We start from the raw sequence: 15,541 nt of genomic DNA, 5'->3' as shown, positions 1-15,541 counted from the left end.
TGCTGTGGCATGTGTGCGCCCCCACCCACATTGTATATGCATACATGCGTATACACAAATTTTTAAAAAACTTGTTCAGTGTGGAAGAAGCCTAGCAGGGTTGTAAACAACAGGAAGAAATCATTACTGGAAGGTTTCTGAAAACTAGCTATCACAAAGAAACTCTCACTATATGCGAATGAGGAAAGGACACAAAAATCATATTTTACTCTTGAACAAAATTCCCTGAATATGTGCATGCGTGAAAATTTGGTCAAATAAACTACTATATTTTAAGTACCAAAGCTGATTTTGCAAAGAAGGAATTTTCCTTCTTACAAGTTATGCTACTATTTCCCACAGTTGGGAAACGGGAATATTTATTAAGATAGATTTCTTAGGACTGGAGAGATGGCTTAATGGTTAAGAACACTGGTTATTCTTACAGAAGACCTGGGTTGGAATCCCAGCACCCACATGGCAGCTAACAACTAACTGTAACTCCAGTGCCAGGGGCTCTGACAGCCTCTTCTGACCTCTGTGGGCATTGCACGACATGGGTGTACTTACCTACATTCAGGCAATACACACATACACATAAAATAAAAATTAAAAATAAAAAAATAAAAAAGATTTCTTACCAACCACCATCAGTGTGAATTCGAACCCTTTTTTCACTGACTTTCGGTGAACTTGATTGGGAAGATTTGCAAATCCAACATAGCCAGGAGTTTCTGGATTTATAAACTGAGTTGGTTGTTGCTAAAATAAGATTAAAAAAAAGAAAGTTCTAATAAACACCTATTGGCTGCTTTTAAGACATTATCAGACCTATGATAAACATAGGTAATCCGTTCTCAGAAATTAAAAAAAAAAAAAAAATCAACAAAGAAACTCCACACAAATCATTACTTTCAAAAACTCATAAATCTATCAGAAAACAGAGGATTCACTTAAAAGGATTAATAGAGGGGGCCTAAAAGAGATGGCTAAGCGGTTAAGAGCACTGGCTGCTCTTGCAGAGGACCCAGGTTCGATTCCTAGCACCCATGGTGGCTAACAACTGTCTGCAACTCCAATTCTAGGGGATTTGACACCCTCTTCTGACCTCCACAGGCACTGCACAACACAGGTGCACTTATATACAGGGAATACACTCGTACACATAAAAAATAAAAATAATATTTTTATAAAAAAGGATTAAGAGAGAAAACAGTTCAGTTCCTTAGCTCCATACTGATAGCAATTTAACTATGTAAAAGACACAGGTTTAGTTCATCTTAACACAATTTGAAATTCTGGCTTCAGATAAACAGAATTACTGGAAACTGAATGCTTTTATTCAACACTTAGCTAAAGAATAGCCTCCATCCAGATATCAGGCATGATGGGTCTATAAAAAGGATCTAGGAAAAAGGCATCTCCTGCTATCCTTTCTCTATGGCACAGAGCTTTACTTAGAGAAAGACAAGCAATCTGGGGGTGAGATGTTGAGAATCCAGCTTCAAAAACTAATGAAAAAACTGAGATTACAGCCAACTACATTGAAGCATGCATACATCCATCCACCCATCCACCCATCCATCCACCTACCTACCTACCTACCTACCTACCTATCCATTTATCCATCTATCTATCTATTCACTTATTGAGACAGGCTCATTATATATTCTAGGCTGGCCTAGAAATAACAATCTTCCTGCGTAGCCTTAGAAGTGCTGGGATCATAGGTGTCTGCCGCCATGCCTAGCACACATCAACATTTCTTTCTTTTTAAAAATGATTTATTTAAGCCAGGCATGGTAGCACAGGCCTTTCGCTAGTTAAACCGTTAAAACAGGCTGGCCTTCACCTCTCAGAGATCTGTCTGCCTCTGCCTGAGTGCTGGAATTAAAAGTTTGTAAAAAAAAAAAAAAAAAAAAAAAAAAAAAAAAAAGATTTATTTACTTTTATTTGTGCGTTTTAATTGCTAATATGTATATTGGTATGTGTATAATGCCTGGGAAGGCTGGAAGGGCGACAGAGTTGCCATGTGGATGCTGGGAGCCAAACCTGGGTTCTCTGGAAGAACAGCAAGTGCTCTTAACCCCTGAGCCATCTCTCCAGGCCCCATCATGTCAATATTTCTTAAAGAAAGAGTTCTTGGTTAAGTGTGAAGGCAGATGGAAGTGTGATAATCAAGAACAGTAAAATTAGCTGGGCATGGGGGCACATGCTTTTAATCCCAGCACTTGGGAGCCAGAGGCAGGTGGATCTCTGAGTTTGAGGCCAGCTTGGTCTCCACAACGAATACTGGCCAGCTTTGACTATAGGGAGACCCTGTCTCAAAAAAAAAAAAAACAACTTAAACCAGTAAAACTACAATTGAGGCCTTCCTCACAAGCCCAAAGACCTGACTTCATGACTTCAATCCCTAAAACCCCACGTAGGGCATAGTGAGGCATGCATCTGTAATGCCAACCCTGGGGAGGTAGAGACAGTGGCTCCCTGGTCAGCCGGCCTACTCAAGAAGCTCCGAGCCAGTGAGAGACCTGTTTCACGAAAAACAAGGCAGACAGTGTTTGCAGAGTGACACCTGAGGTTGATCTCTAGCTCCTACATGTAAGTGCATGTGCACATACAGATACACAAACTAAAAACCCTACAATCTAGGAAAGGAGTAAACTGAAAATGACAAGGACAAAATTTAAATTCATTACCTTGATTTAACTTAAAAAGGCAAATTATAAAATAGCTTTTCTTTTAGGGTCTTGTTATTGTCCATTCACATGTACACAGAGTAAAAAATATACATATAAAAATCTTTATAATGATTATTTCTGGGTGGTAGAATAATGGTTTTTTTGTTTATCTATGTTCCACGTTACTTGTATAAAAAACAAAAAGCTGTGATAAGGATTTTTCATTGGATAGTGATGAATACTCACAGACTCAAAAATAAAAGGTAAGGCCATGTGTGGTGGTAGACACTTTTAATCCCAGCACTCAGGAGGCAGAGGCAGACAGATTTGAGACCAGTCTGGTCTACATGGCGAATTCCAGGCCAGTCAGAGCTACACAGATCCTGACTTTAAAAAAGTTTTTAACATAAATAAATAGCAAAGAAAAATGAGACCTTGCAGTTTTAACCACAAGTTCTACTTTTCTCAGCTTCTGACTAAAGAATAAACTAATTTCTCTCAGGGCTTTGGGCCAATTTACAAGAGCTGACTCAAACAGTTATCAAGTCTTCTAAGAGCCACATCAATTTAATTATATAAATTTTTGGAATTATGAATTATTATTTGATTGCTCTGCTGCAAATAATCTAAAAAAGCTAAAAGGATTCACACTGCTATGTTAGATAAAAGAAACCTGGAAAGGGAGGAAGCTCAAAACTTTTAGAATGGTAACTTGAAACTGGAACTCTATCTTAATGAATCAATTACAGAAACTGTCTGAAAACATACAGCAGTTTCTCTTTATACCACAGATGAAGAATGACCTTACCTTAGACATCTTCCTTGTTTGTTTCTGTTTCTGTGTTTAAAAAAAAAAACAAAACACAGATGTACACACACATATTTAACAGTTCTACAGTTAAACGACATTGACATCCACAGCTTGTTTTACTTAGCTTCTCAACAGCTTCAAGCACTGCTCTAGAAATAATGTAATAATCATTACTACCAATGATAAAATTAGAGAACTTGATTAATGCTACTGTATATACACTTCCAAATTGAATATATTTGTATTTTTTTCTTTCAATACTGATTATTACATCAGTAAAAGGAAAAGACAATGTCCTAATTGAACCTTGAAGCTTTGAGAAACAAGGAGTATATGTAAACTTATCATCAATAACAAGGTCAAAAGATAGGACTCTAGCCAAATTTGATTTCCTTTGGAGCTAAAAAATTTAACAAAATGTTTCTTTGACCCCCGCACCCCCCACCGCAAACATTAGCATTCCTGAACATTGCACACCCCATGTTTCTCTTTTGAATGAAAATGTTCCCAAACAGCTGAGATGAAATTGAGGACCCTGCCCCTCACTGTATTTGGCCTGGTTAGCCAAGGTCAGAGTGCCAAAGAATTCATGGGCTTTAGCTTTACAGTACTGGAGTCACGGCAAACCTAGGTTAGTCTTGGTTCTCCTTTATTAGTGGCCTATAGAAGCCTGACTATAGGAAAACCAAGGAAATCTAGCTTAAAAGAATTTTCCAAGGGGGAAAAAAGGAGCATATGGAGGTAAAGAAAAAAAAATAACAAAATTTTCCTAACAATTAACCAGATATCTGGGACTATGTAATAGAAGAGTGAATTAAGGTCTCTTGGATAGAAAGGCCATCCTTGGAAAATGCTATGAATAGACAAATAAAAATATTAAACTACCTCAGCAAACTGGAAAGTTGTGGGTAGAGTGAAAGCAGGTAAATAAAACTTTCTAAAGGCGGAGGAAAGAGGGGTCAGATGGGATATATCAGCTTGGCAGAAGCTACACCCTGATTTAAAAAAATAGAGATATGAAGCATACTATGAAATAATAGGTAACCACTAGCCAGGCATGGTGGCGCATGCTTTTAATCCCTGCACTCAGGGAGGCTGAGGCAGGCCTCTGTGAGTTTAAAGCCAGCCCAGTCTACAAAGAGAGTTCCAGGCCAGCTGGGGCTACAGGGAGACCCTGTCTCAAAAATAAAAAAAATAAGCAAAAAGAAAGGTAACCACTAATGAAAAAAAAAAAAAAGTAGAATTTCCAAATTAAGAAAAAGCTGTATGTCATGGTCCATATTTGTTAACCCCAGCATGGGGGGGGGGATCTTGAACTCCAGGCCAGCCCTGGGTAATTAAGGCATAATCTCATTTAAGAAATAATAGTAGCCAGGTGTGGTGGTGCACGCCTTTAGGCCCAGCACTTGGGAGGCAGAAGCAGGTGGATCTCTGTGAGCTCAAGGCCAGCCTGATCTACACAGGGGGTTCCAGGACAGCTGGGGCTACAGGGAGGCCCTTTCCCAAAAAAAAAAAAAAAAAAAAAAAAAAAAGAAAGAATAGTAATGGGGCTGGAGAGATGGCTCAGCGCTTAAGAGCACTGACTGCTCTTGAGAATGACCTGGGTTCAAGTCCCAAGAATTCCTAAGAACCATCCTTAACTCCAGTTCCAGGGGAATCCGAAGCCCTCTTCTGACCTCCAAGGCATTGCACGACACGACTGCACTCACATACATGCAGTCAATACACTTATACACATAAAACAGAAATAATTTTAAAAACTATTAAAAAAAACAAACACAAAGTCAACAAGAACCCTAAATCAAAACAATAGGGATGAAATTCCAGATTAGAAATGTGAAAAGAAAAATTGCCTCCTTAAAAGACAGACTGGGTTAAAACAAATAGACCAGACCAGCATAATTCTGTCACACAGAATATAGGAAGGCGTGTCGGGGGAGGTATAAAAAGACTGAAAATTAAGGGGCAAGGGAAGAGACACCAGGCCAGTGCCAAAAGAGGCAAAGCAACACTGTTAGTATCAGCCAAGCAGAATTTAAGGTTAAAAAGAGAAACAGAAGAGCATTAACTGATAATCATAAAAAGAACAATTTGCAAAAGAAGCTATGACACAGTCTTGTCCCAAGACTTAACTTCAGACAAAAACATAAAAGCGAAGACAAAAATACTAAATTAACTTAATAAAAATACAACTCAAATGAGGAAACATTAATAGGCTTGTCATAGAATTGGACAGACTAAGCAACCACAATGTGAGCAAGGCAGAGAAAGTAATAGAACCAATAAATAAGCTTCATGGACTAGGGAACGGATAAAATCACGAAACCAACATCTTAAAAAGTATAAGTAAAGCGTGACTTTTTCAAAAGAAATCTAGGCCCACGATCATTTTTTATAATTCACAATCTTAACACAAAATCTGTTGAAACTAAGGGTGTAAAGAAAAACAAAAAACAACTCTCAGTAAGTTGGAACATTCTTGAACAACTCTTTAAGGAAGGTCCAAAAGCAAAACCACAGCTGTCTCTAGGAAGTGAGGGAGATAAGATGCAGATGTCCATGTTTATAGCGCAAACATATTTTTGTCAATTACAAGAAAAATAAAGAAATTTAGTTCTTAAAAATATCCAGAAACAGCTGGGTGTGGTGGTGCACACCTTTGATCCCAGCACTTGGGAGGCAGAAGCTGGCAGATCTCTGTGAGTTCCAGACCAGTCTGGTCTACATAGGAATTCCAGGCCGGCGGGGAAGACCCTGTCTCAAAACGACCAAAAATAAATAAATAAATTTTTAAAAATCCAGAAACCAGAACAAAATAAAAAGAGTGAACATTATATGAAAAACAGGATAAATTTAAAAGCTGAATCTTCTAAGCAAATTTCTTACAAGTCTTATTAAGGAAATGAGAGCAGATAGAAAAGGCACAATCATAGACTAGAAGATGCAGCCTGAGATTAATCTCCAGGACCATACAGCACACAGCAGGGGGAAAAAAAAATCGACTCACATAAGTGGTCTCTGAGCCACATACATTTGACACACATACATACATACTCATACAAATAAATGAATTAATGTGAAATTTTTTTTTGGGGGGGTGTCGTTTTGAGACAGGGTCTCCCTGTAGCCCCAGCTGTCCAGTGGGTCCTACAGGGAGACTCTATCTCAAATCAAACTGACAGAAAATCCAACCAACCAACCCACTCAGCAATGAGGAAAACAAGCCAAACAGCAAACACAAAAACCCCAGCAATGTAAAAGGACCAAGACCAGATGAATTACAGCAACAAACCATGCAATCCACAGATAAGGACAGTGTCATTTATAACTATTCAAGTCACTATAGAGAAAGTACTCCAATTTATTTATAAAGTCAGCACACTTTTAATAACAAATACTGGGAGAAAGGAAGAAAGGAGGGCGGGCCCTGAAGTGAGGAAAAGAACGATGGCCAATATAACAAATCAATCTCACACAGGAACATAAATACAAAACTTTTACGTTGTCAGCAATTAGATCCCAGAAATGTATCAAAAATATCTTTCAAGCCCACCCTTATCTACATAGCAAGTTCCAGACCAACAGCAGCTGGGGCTACAGGGAGACTGCCTCAAAAAACAAGCAAGCAAGCAAGCAAGCAAACAAACAAAACACCACAAAAGTATCTATCATTGTAAGTCATTAAAATGAATTAAGAGAAACCATGCATAAATGGATGATTAGGTTTATAATTAAATTCAGCAATCAATCCTCATAAAAAACACTAAAGGAACTGCTTAAATATAATTCAGGGTTGCTGTCAAAAAAACAATGGCAAATGCTACTCCTTAAACAATGGGCTACTAAACCTGCTTAAATTATAATAATGAAGCAAGAATGCCCAGTACTGTCATAATTATTTTTAAATGAACTTATGAAAATTTCAAGTACACACAGAAGAATTGTAATAAAATCCCTAGGTACTACCTTTTATTCAGATTCAAGAATTAGCAACTCAAGGCAAATACAAGTTCATGTCTACCCTGTTTTATTATAAAGCGAAAACTAAATAGAACATTTATGGGCTTTTAAAAGTGGCAAGTTATCATATCTAGGGAAATAAAATTATAGTCCTTTAATTTAACCAAATACTCAACTGCCTCATTTTTTTCATTAGTAACAGGATGCAAATAAGAGACATTCCAATTTTACCATGATCATTTAATACTACCCAAGTAAGCTTAGTGCATCAAGTAAAAACACGAAACTTTTTTTTTGGATAGGACTGAATACACAGAAAACACAAATACTTGCATTAAAAACAAACAAAAAATTAAACATTAAGCCAAAATAAGTACCACAAGCCTTCAATCCCAGCTACCCAGAAGGCTGAAGGGAAACTACCACTTGGCACAGGCGTTCCAGGCCTGGGTAGCACAGTGAGACTCAAGCTCCAAAAAGCAAACTAGAAAGGAATTTTAGAACAAGGCCATTAGTTAAGGTGTCTAGAAAAAGCTAAGCCAAAGTTTCTGTGGTGCTACAGTGGTGTACTATAATTTTAGCACTCAGGAGGTTGGAACAAGAGAATGGCAGCCTGGACTACATACAGAGACCATGTCTCAAAAATCTAAGTTTCTGAATTTGGTCTGTGTATGGTACTAGGAAATGAACACCTGGTTTCATGCATGTTAGGCAAGTGCTCTACCACTATGTTACATTCCAACACTGAAAATTTCTTTCTATACTACTAGTAAATATTTAGGATTGGAAATAGGGAGGAAATACTCCACCAGAATAAAAAAAAGTAAAATCAAGCCGGATGTAGACTGGAAATTAAGGTAGGAATATTACTAGTTTGAGGCCAGCTTGGACTATACAGTAAGTTCTAGAACAGGCTGGGCTACAAAAATAAAAATGAAAAACACAAGACAAAACACTCAAACACACAAGAACAGATTTTGGGTTCTTTGTTGTTTTGAGAAAATGTCTTTTTCAGGGGGGTCTTTTTTGAAATAGTACCCTTTTGTCCCAGCTGGCCTGGAACTCACCATGTAGATCAGGCTGGCCATGATCTCAGAGGTCTGCCTGCCTCCACCTCCTCCCAAGTACTGGAATTATACACTTGGCTAGGAACAGATTTTCAAGTAGAGAAAACAGGCACTACATGAATCAAGTCATTTTTGTTTCCCCAAATTAGTATAATTAGCCAAATTCCAAACTGGAATCCCTAATGGTATGTTTCTTAAAGTAATGAGTAAAAGAACCTTTGTTTATATGGAGGGAAAACGCCTGAGGGCAGTGAAGAGTGCCTTCACTACTATTAACAGGATTTTATACCAACACAGTAAGACAAGAATGTGGGGTTGGAGATGGCTCAGCGGTTAAGAACACTGGCTGTTCTTGCAGAGGACCCGGGTTCAATTCCCAGTACCCACATGGTGGCTAACAGCTATCCTTCCGTAACTACAGTTTGAGGGGATCCGACGTCCTCTTCTGACCTCCTCTTCTGACCTCTGAGGGCACTGCAAGACATGGGTGTACTTGACATACAAGCAGGCAATATACGCATACACATAAAAAAATTAATAATCAAAAAAAGACATAGGAATGTTAGTACCTTTTCTTTTTTAAAAATTTATTATTTTTATGTGTATGCATGTATTGCGTGCATGTAGTAAGTGCACCTGTGCCATGCAATGCCCATGGAAGACAAAAGAGGCTGTCAGATCCCCTGGAACTAGAGTTACCAACAGTTGTTAGCTGCCATATGGGTACTGGGATGCGAACCCGGGTCTTCTGCTAGAACAGTCAGTGTTCTAACCACTGAGCAATCTCTCCAGCCCAGTAGTACCTTTTCTACACTTCTGTAACACCTTAATGACCTGACCCCAGACCCTTGGCCACTCTGGCTATTTTGAGGACCTGGGTTGGTTCTGACCAAAGCAGGGTGATTTGCACTATCAAGTTTTCTCTCAAGAGCTATCCTGATACAAGAAAAATAGAGAATACCAGACTATGAATTCTTTGTATGGAGGCCTGAGGTCTACCTTGAGATACAGTTTCTAATTGACCTGTGTGGGGAGCGGTGGGCAGGATGGACTTGCTGCTTGCCTCTGCCTCTCCAGAATGGGGACTACAAGCCCAGGCCACCCCATTCAGCCTTTTCCTTTTAATGTGCGTTCTGGGGATCAAACTCCAGTCTTCACGTTTTCAGGACCAGCACTTGACCTACCAAGTATCTCCCCCAGCTTTAGGCTATGATTCTTAAGTCATTCAGCTCTGCTTTCATTTTACTATTCTCTTTCCATTTGTTTCATGTTTTGGGGGTTCCCTCCCCCCAACATAATTTGGATGTACAATGGTTTTCTAAAAATGTTTTTTGGCTTTGTGTGTGGGTGTGTGCTAGGGACCCAGGATTTACACATACATTGCAAGCATTCTACGCACTGAGCTATATTCCCAGCCCCACAAAATGAAAGCAGAGAGGGGAATAATGAATTTCAGAAGCACCTGGTTTTTAGCAAGAAAACCTTAATCCAGCAGCTTGCTGCCAAGCAGAGAGTAATTTAAACCTCAAGTGCAGATCAATTAGATTGCCCACATCTAAGAAATATGGTAGAACTAAAAATGTATTCTATTACTCTGTGTATTTCAGTCAGAAGTTATCTGTAAGTTCTTTATTCCTGACCCATAGCTTCCTTTTTCCAGAGCAAAGCTCTTATCGTAAATAAAATATAAAACAAAAGATGAACAGATAGATAAAACTAATTTTGACATTATAAACTTATTTTGCTAGTGGCAATTAAAGTCCTGGAATACTCAAATAGAAACCATCATTCATGTTCATAAAGTTGTTTCCATGTATTATCTCTAATCCTCAATGTCTTTTCAATGTGTGATCCTGACAATCTTTTATCCAAAGTACCTGGGCGGTCTTGGCATTTAGATTTAGATTTGTGGACAGCACATGTGTGTATGCAATAGAACACTTAAAAATTATATACATTTATTTTTATTTTATGTGTTTGAGTGTATTGCCTGCATGTATGTGAACACTCTTAAAGGGGCTGGGGCAGCATCCCATAATCTCCCAGAGCTGATGAGAGGCCCTGCCCCCTTCCCTGGTTATCTGGGAATGAGAATTTGATCTCATTTAAAATTAAGCTTTACTAAGCTGTGGTGCTGAGAAAAAATTTCAAACTGTAAAAGTTGAGATTATCAGGACATTTACAACTACGAAAATCTTTACCAAAATCATAACTAACAGTTCACAACGCCAGTTTAAAAGCGGAGTACCGCAAAAGATCCCTGAATGAGAACTACCAAAAAAAGAGAAGCCACTGAAGAGCGAAGTCTAGAATTACAGCATCATAAAACAACTTTCATGACCTCAACAATACCCTATTTTTGCTTCTTTAGAAATATATCTAAGGTGCTAAAATGATTTCACCTACTAAAGGAAATACTTGAGTCCCTGGCTAGGCATTGGGTACCATCACATAGAGCAACAAGTGAACCTTATCTGTTTTGGAGAAAATCTTACCCGATTAGAGTCCCGAATAACAAGCAGGGTACAGGAACCAAGCACCAGATAAGCGGAAGACAGAATGTGGGAGGTAACTGAGCTCCAGGCGAGAGGAAGGAGTTGAGGGCAGGCCAGGGAAAGAGACCACAGAGGTTCAGATGCCTTACGATCCGGCCTCCAAGTGGGGGTGGGGTGAGGATGGACACCCAGAACCGGCCGGAAGAGACGTAAGGGTTAAGCGGAGGTCAGGGAGGCCCCGCGTCCCGGCTCGACGTCCGCAGGGACCTCCACTAGGCACCCCCTCTCCCGGTCCTGGATCTTACACTGTTGCAGCCCTTTGTCTAGAGGAAAGGCCGCCACAGACTGGACAGGTCCTTCCTCCCCACGCTCAACCACACCGTGCCCGGCCGGGGAACTTTGTGAAGGCCCCAGAGTGGCTGGTTCACATCTCCAGGGCGGAATGGCCCCGTTAAGGGAGAAGACCGCACACTGCAGTGCTCCGCAAAGGGGTCAGCGGGTTCCCCGCCAGCGCCGGCGTGAACCTGACGCCCCACGGCCTGGGTTCTGCACCTCGAGGGATTCTCTCTCCGGATCCATCCACGCCCGCACCGACGCGCTGGTCGAGACTCAGGCTGCCGTGGCCCGTTCGAAGACCGCTGGCCGGGCCTCCCGGAACCCGATCCGGCCGCACACAGGGCGCGGCCGCCCCTCCCCCACGTGCGCCCCTCCCCCACGTGCGCCCCTCCGAACCCGCGGCTACAGACGGAGGGGTCAGAGGTGTGGAAGCCCTCACCCTTCTTCAGGAGGTCCGGCTCGGCTTCCAGCCCGCGCGACAGTAGTCGCCCAGAGCCGCGCACTTACCCACCACCACGCTCGAGAACACGCGCGGTCCGACCAGGGCGCAGACCTGCCCCGCCCCGCGGCGCCCGCGAACAGTTGCGTCATTACGCAGCCCTGCCCCCTGCCAACGGCTTCCTGGCCCTAGCAGGCCCCACCCCCGAGACGGCGCGCAGGCGTAGAGGCGGCCGCTCGTCCCTGTCTGCGCAGGCGCCGTGCTCCTCCCACGGCGGTTGGCCATATAGAGGCTGGGGGCGGGGGGAGGTCAAGCGTAGCCTCTTCTCCTTTACCAAGATGGCGTCTTGTCCCTGTTTCGCCACAGTTCCCACCTTATGAGCTTGGTTGCCTCGCGCTAATAAAAGAGGGGAACAGGTAAAGAGACCCTTCGCCTTATGGGAAGCTGGAGTGGGGGAAAGGGTGTTTCTGAGGAAGGACTGAGGTCGCCCATGAGGGTAAGAGGCGGCCCGGTGACGACATGAGTGCGGAGCGAGGACGGGGAGGGGGCTTCGCTCGGCCCTCTCCTCCAGGAAGATGGCGATAGTAGCGAACAAGGAGCACGGAGCCGGCTTGGACGGACGCTAGCGAGTTGCCGGTGGGCAACTCTAGCCGCGTCCACAGCCGGCTCGCTGGCCCACCGACGGCTCCGGATTGGCTGTGCGTGATCACGTGGGTCCCCCCCCTCCCCCGTGAGCTTGTCCCGGGGGACGTGGCCTTCCTGGCCGGCCTGAGCCCGCGGCCGGCGGGGAGGGCGGAGCCGCGTGGTTCCTCGCTCCTCTAGGTCTGGGGCGCGAGGTGAGACTTGCGGCTGGGGACTTGGCGCTGCCCTGAGCTGCGGCTGCCGGTGATGACCTTCCCTCCCGGAGGTCCTGGGCTGGGCCGCCGTCGGAAGCAATCTCCTACGTCCCTGATGCCTGGCCCCTCCGTAGGAAACCCCTGGGTATCGCCAGGGAGGAAAACGTGATCGGGACCCTAGGGGATGCTGTGCACATGTCCTGCCGTGGGGGTGTTTTGTGCGCGTCCCCTTTGAAAAGTAGCCAGGTGCTCGACTAGCTGCTGTATGTACTGCCCGACGTACAAGGCGGTCAGATTTGGCGTGGTGTTTGCATAGCTTGTAATTATAAACCTAAGGAGAAATTGTCCTATTAAAGCATTTACAGACAAACGAAAAACGGAAAACACTCCAGACCTGATAAGCTTCATTTACACAATGATTTGCCCTTCAGCTTTGAGTTCTCTGTTAGATGGCTATGGAATTGTAGCCACCTTGAGCCCTCAAGCAATGACTTCACATATTTGTTGGTGTCAGTTTAAAGATACTCGCTTTATTAGCAGGCTACATTTCTGAAACTGTCACAGGATTTTGAGGCTACTAAGTAGCCACACTCAATAAACTTAATGTTCGTTATGGATACAGATGTGGAACCCTAAAATACTGTATGAAGCCATTGCTTCGGCTTGTTTCTTGAACACGTGAACATAGGCCAAACTCATGATGTTGGACACTGGGATACTTGGAAGCGGTGCTTTAAGATAGCCATAAAGGTGTTTAGTTACAAATGTGAATGCTCACCTATGGATTCACAATAACCATTAACCTATCATAAGAGTTTTAAACCTGGAGAAAATGGGCCATATCTTCTGCAATCTCAGGGACAGGATTCAAAAGCCAGTTAAATAAGGATAGCAGTCAAGCTTTGTTGATAGTGCATTGGTTCTGCTATGTGCTGTTCATTGTTTAGACGCTTGCCTCCTCTCATCTTTGGAGCACCTGGAAGAGGCAGATAGCCCAGAAATGACTGGGACACACACCCCAGCAGATCCTTATCAGTGCCTCTCTTGTGGGTTGGCTGACTTCTCAATGGCCAAATGGTAGACTTTCAGGTACATTTCTTTTGGTGGCGTTTTGATCTAATGTTCTAACTTCAGTCTGATGGCCTTCCTGAAGCATGTGTGAAAAAATGTCGTCAGGAATGGAGAGATGGCTCAGAGGTTAAGAGCACTGACTGCTCTTGCAGAGGACCCGGGTTCGATTCCCAGCACCCACATGGCGGCTACCAACCGTCTTTACCAACCTGGGGAATCTGAAGCCTTCTGGCCTCCGTGGCACTGCACGACGCGGGTGCACTCACATACATGCAGGCAATACACTCATACACATAAAATAAAAATAAAAATTTTTTTTTTAAAATGTGGTCATCAACTGTTATGGATTCGGGAGTGCAGGGACAGAGAAGTTCTTTCTTCAAGCAGCTGATAGCCTAGTGTAGATGATTCACCTGTGAAAGGAAGCTTATTTTACAATCTGATGAGTACCATTAAAAATAAGCAAAAGATAGGAAATAGGAAGTGATTACCTATTGGAAAGCCTTCATAAAGAATATCCTGGCAGTTCTCATGCCTTGAAAGTCAGCACTTGGGAGTCAGAGGCAAACAAATACCTGTGAGTTCAAAGCCAGCGTGTTCTGCATGGCAGGTTCCAAGCCCGCCAGGGCTACATAGTTAAACACACACCCCCCAAAAGAAAAAAAGTGACCCAGAATCAGGCATGGTGGTGTATGCACTCAGGAAGGTCAGGAGTTCAAGGTCAGCCTCTGCTACATAGTAAGTTTGAAGCCAGCCTCGGCTACATGAGATCTTGTCTCACCCCTACCCCTGAAAAAAAAAAAGGAGGTGGTCCTTTGAACTGGGGTTTAAAGGATGATTAAAGAGTGTTTCCAGTTGCAGTCAGCAGGATGAAGTATTGTAGACAGGAAGACTGGGAAAGGAGAGGCATGACTTACAGCTAGTGGGGTACATCCAGCAAAAGGCTGAGATCTTGGTATACCTATCACCAATTCCTGGAATGGCAGAGGGCTTGCCTAGGACTGTAACAGGAGCTTTGTGACCTGTACTCAGCCCATCCCAGACACTCTGACATGGACAGGATCACCACTGGGGTGATTTCTGATCTTATATGTTAGATTCTCCATTTGTGTTTCCCAACTGGAAATTATTTTAGAGTCTTAGGCAGAGAGCATGCTTTTTTTAAAAAAATCATTTGATAATTTCATACATACATATCTACCCTCAACTTCCCTGATCCTCATCTCCCTCCCAACATGCCCTCCTCCCACCTTCATGTCTTTTTTTTTTTTTTTTTTTTTTTTTTTTTTAATTAGTGCTGCCTGCATGAGCAGGAGAACTTACAGCATCCACAACCAGGAAGAAAAATTGGCAATAGCTTTTTACTCTTGAACCCCTCCCTATCTGTTGAATATATTGTCTGGCTTAATCTTGTGCGGGTAACCATGCTGCTGATAATTTAGGAGTGTGATGACCATGTCACATCAAGACAGCTTTTCTTAGCACTGTTTCCCATCCTTCTACCTGCTATGTTCTGTGAGCCTGAGGGAGTGTGTTGCTAGAGATGTCCCATTTAGGACTAAGCACTCAACAAGGACCATTTTTAAAAGTATTTTATTATTTTTATTTTATGTGTATGAGTGTGTTGCTTGCATGTGTGTAAGTGTACCTGTGTCATACAGTGCCCTTCCAAGGCCAAAAGAGGGCGTTGATCCCCTGGAACTGTAGTTACAAATAGTTGCTAGCTACCATGTAGGTGCTGGGAATTGAACCCAGGCCCTCTGGAAGAATAGCAAGTATTTTTAACCACTGAGCCATTGCCTGCCCCAAGGACCAATTTTTAAGACCTCTTCTAGTTTCAAATTCTGTTACCTAGCCTGGGTATGG

At 42.6% G+C, this 15,541-nt stretch overlaps 2 protein-coding genes across 5 annotated transcripts in view; one reads left to right on the top strand and one right to left on the bottom strand.

Moving 5' to 3' along the window:
- Septin2 (septin 2) overlaps nt 1-11,957 on the bottom strand; it is a 39,580-nt gene extending 27,623 nt beyond the window's left edge. Inside the window, exons 1-3 of one of the 4 annotated variants that reach the window (XM_008829153.3) lie at nt 11,837-11,957; nt 3,469-3,498; nt 621-741 (exon numbers count right to left, since the gene is read on the bottom strand). In XM_008829153.3, the coding sequence (XP_008827375.2) occupies nt 621-741; nt 3,469-3,498; nt 11,837-11,920 (235 nt within the window). In that variant the 5' untranslated portion in view covers nt 11,921-11,957. Of the gene's footprint in view, nt 1-620; nt 742-3,468; nt 3,499-11,545; nt 11,643-11,768 lie in introns of those variants that run through there. The other 3 variants (XM_008829152.3, XM_029561659.1, XM_029561660.1) reach the window with 3 other exon arrangements.
- The window catches only part of Hdlbp (high density lipoprotein binding protein), an 84,287-nt gene continuing 80,688 nt past the window's right edge, over nt 11,943-15,541 (top strand). The window contains exon 1 of the mRNA XM_008829150.3: nt 11,943-12,184. The gene's annotated coding sequence lies outside the window, so the exon portion shown is untranslated. The remainder of the gene's footprint in view (nt 12,185-15,541) is intronic.

The sequence above is a fragment of the Nannospalax galili genome, unplaced genomic scaffold, assembly GCF_000622305.1.
Source record: "Nannospalax galili isolate Female #2095 unplaced genomic scaffold, S.galili_v1.0 scaffold453, whole genome shotgun sequence".
NCBI classification, from domain to species: Eukaryota; Metazoa; Chordata; class Mammalia; order Rodentia; family Spalacidae; genus Nannospalax; species Nannospalax galili.
Note: the sequence above shows the minus strand (reverse complement) of the source record. Positions and strands in the feature narration are given on the sequence as shown.